The 3,035-nt window shown below is 31.6% G+C and overlaps 1 protein-coding gene across 1 annotated transcript; it reads left to right on the forward strand.

Moving 5' to 3' along the window:
• Positions 1-6: 6 nt before the first annotated feature.
• Positions 7-2,275, forward strand: LOC116351550 (sodium/bile acid cotransporter 5-like). The gene is made up of 5 exons (XM_031783674.1): positions 7-1,005; positions 1,074-1,248; positions 1,317-1,594; positions 1,685-1,947; positions 2,016-2,275. The coding sequence occupies exons 1-5, from the start codon at positions 409-411 to the stop codon at positions 2,122-2,124; spliced, it is 1,422 nt and encodes a 473-aa protein (XP_031639534.1). The 5' UTR covers positions 7-408; the 3' UTR covers positions 2,125-2,275.
• Positions 2,276-3,035: the final 760 nt, after the last annotated feature.

Here is a 3,035-nt window from a genome sequence, read left to right on the forward strand (position 1 = left end):
TTCGGTTGAGTGACGAAACCATCTTAGTGAAAAGTGGACTTTTCAAATTTCCAAAATTCTAATCTAAAAGGCCTTTTGCCGCCATTGATGTATGGTTTAAAAGCCCTTGAGCCATTAAAAAATCAATTGAAGTTTGAAAATTGGTCCACTTGTCTTCTTGATGTGTACATTCTGTTAAATGTGTATACTACGAATGTGAATGTGATATATTTAATCATGCACACATGTTCAAGTTTGACATTGTTATTGCCAAAAATCATATTTTCAGCCGAATTGTTGTTTACGGTCGCAAACAGCTTTAGTCTCGTATTTAATATGTTGTAGATAAGACTGTTGATTTCTACAGGGCGTGTTCTTAGTTTGACTTTTTCGTTTTTTTTATTTATATCTAAAACAAATGGTTCAAACATGAATTTCAAAAGTGTATCAATTCTTTATTTTCTGCCAATCTTATTATTAACTTCAAATTGTTCAACGTATACCAAAAATGAAAAAAATGAATCGATATGGAAAGTGAATTCTGAGAATATGACATATTCTATGTATATGGGCGAATCAAAAAATATCAGTGTGACCTTGACCCATTTGAATAGAACAGAATTAATGGAATCAAAAGCCTCAATTATGATTATTAGCGATTCAAATATTTTGAAAGTGTCTCGAACAGTTCCATTAAATGAAATCGATTTGGATGAATGGAGTGGAGTCTTTAGCGCTGATGCTATTTTTATCGGTAGTGCAAATGTTTTTGTGATGATTTCACGAAGAGAGAATATTGGTTTAAAAATAGAAGAATCATCACAACGAATACGTATTAATATTTCGTGTAAAAGCATGCTTGGAGAAATGTTTATGCAATATTTCGATAAATGTGTTTTGATTTTTTACTTTATTATGTACGTAAACTTCGGAATACTTTTGGAACTAAGCAAAGTCAAAGACACCGTTCGAAAACCATTGAAACCATGTGTTGCATTTATTTGTAATTTCATTTTTACGCCAATGGTGAGGAGCACAATTGTTTAAATCCATTTCATGCATTTTCAATTAAAGTTGAATTAAATATTCAAAAGGCAAGTTATCTGCTTGGAATGATCTTATTTCCGCCCGGCAGCGATATGCGATTCGGCTTATTTGTGTGCGGTTTGAGTTTATTGGGCGGCGGAATGATCTTTTGGACGGTAGTTTTTGGAGGAAATATCGATTTATCGTTTACCCAAAGCATTTTAAATATTTTATTTGCTGCTGGTAAGACTTATGAATTAAACATGTAGTATCAAATATGGAATCAAATTTTATTCATTAATAAATCAAAGGTGTAGTGATTCCGTTGTGGATATTTACTTTCGGTAGAATAGTATTCGGTAGTACATACTTGAATGCATCATACATTTCGTTTTTGTGGAATATCGTCTACCTGCTCATTCCGCTCTCAATTGGAGTAATAATTCAGTATTGTTATAAGCCATCGGTGAAATTTGCTACCAAAAGCATTATTTGGCTTATAAATATTTACGTAGTCGTTTACATCGTTTACTTGATTCTGTGTTATTGGTCCATGTTTAATCCAGATCTGCTACCGTTCACGGGAAGGGTAAGATGGAAAAACACACTTTTCATTGGAATTTTTTTTGAAATTGATGAATAATAAACTATCCTGAAATAATCGAATATCTATTTCCAGTACTTTTTATCAGCATTTCTTCTTCCACTTTTGGCATACTCATTTGGCTGGCTGATAGCATTTTTATTAAGAGATGAATATACAGATCGTTTGCAGCTGGCAACCGCAGCACTTACCAAAAATATGACAATTGTTACCTCAATAATGTATATAACAGTATATTTTCCACAAACCGACACTTATGTATTCTTGTCTAGCTTGGTTATCATTATGATTCCAATACCAGTGATTACACATCAACTCATTGATATAATGAGAGCACGGTCAGCTTATTCACCACCATTAAAATCCCGTCGAAGTCCAAATTATTCAATTTAAATTTCATTTTCAGGGTATTGAACAACAGAACACCTCTAAATTTTGAACGAAATGAGCCGAAAAAGAATAAAAATTTCGATGATCTACAGCAACTGCATTCATTGGAAGAGACTGAAAATTGAGATAACTTGTCACCGTTGACGATTTTACAATCACTATTTACAGGGTTTTTTTTGTATAGAAAGATAATACTGATAGTGATAAATTCAATCAACATACTTGAAAAAATACTAAAATAAATTGACCGTACAATGTACGATAATAATGCATTAAGTGGTTAATGAAGTTTTTTTTATCTTGAATATATATTTTAAGACCTGACTGAATATATATCTCTTTCCATTGTTTATTCCTCAAAACGACGCATTTTGTCAGTTTGGACTTGGTATTCATTAAAAATCGTCAAAAAAAGTGTCGAAGAAAATGGTTAATAAAAATACATTAAGATTTTTCATCTCCGTTTCTGGAGTTATTTTTCTATTGTCAAGTGGATGTGTAAAAGCTACAAAAATGAATTTCCATGTACAATTTGAACACAATAAAAGTGATTTAATTATGAATCAATCAAAAATGTTTAATGTGATCGTATGGAATTTGGTTTTATCCAATCATCACAATGAAATTCAATTAATCAGTAGCAAACCGAGAATTTTACAGGTTTCTAAATTGAGTTTCGATTATGATTTGGAGGCAGCTAGACTTAGAGGTACTTTTATAGCCATTCCGATCGATATTGGCAATGCTAACATAAGTGTCAACATTGTACGAGGAAATGATTCAGAAATGTCATCTGAAAGAATGGAAACTCACGTTTTTCCAAAGAAAACATCAGCTTCTATGCTTCTATTTCCCTTTTGAATACCATTAGTTCTTTGTTTTTCTCTTATTCTAATCCCATTTTAAATGTAATCTTATACATAAATTTTGGTATCGTTTTGAACTGGACCAAAGTAAAAACAGTTTTTAAAAAGCCAATTGCACTCTTTGAGTCGGTTTCCATTGACTTGATAATTATGCTTCTGGTAAGTAAATA

The sequence above is a fragment of the Contarinia nasturtii genome, unplaced genomic scaffold (genome assembly GCF_009176525.2).
Source record: "Contarinia nasturtii isolate CC-2019 unplaced genomic scaffold, AAFC_CNas_1.1 Cnas_scaffold_5722, whole genome shotgun sequence".
Classification (NCBI taxonomy): Eukaryota; Metazoa; Arthropoda; class Insecta; order Diptera; family Cecidomyiidae; genus Contarinia; species Contarinia nasturtii.

What these genes read in the sequence shown, in the direction of transcription:
- LOC116351550 (XM_031783674.1), top strand. Translation starts at nt 409, where the DNA reads ATGAATTTCAAAAGTGTATCAATTCTTTATTTTCTGCCAATCTTATTA. An exon ending in ATTTCATTTTTACGCCAATG is followed by an intron (nt 1,006 to 1,073) that starts GTGAGGAGCACA and finishes AATATTCAAAAG; the next exon opens with GCAAGTTATCTGCTTGGAAT. An exon ending in TGCTACCGTTCACGGGAAGG is followed by an intron (nt 1,595 to 1,684) that starts GTAAGATGGAAA and finishes ATCTATTTCCAG; the next exon opens with TACTTTTTATCAGCATTTCT.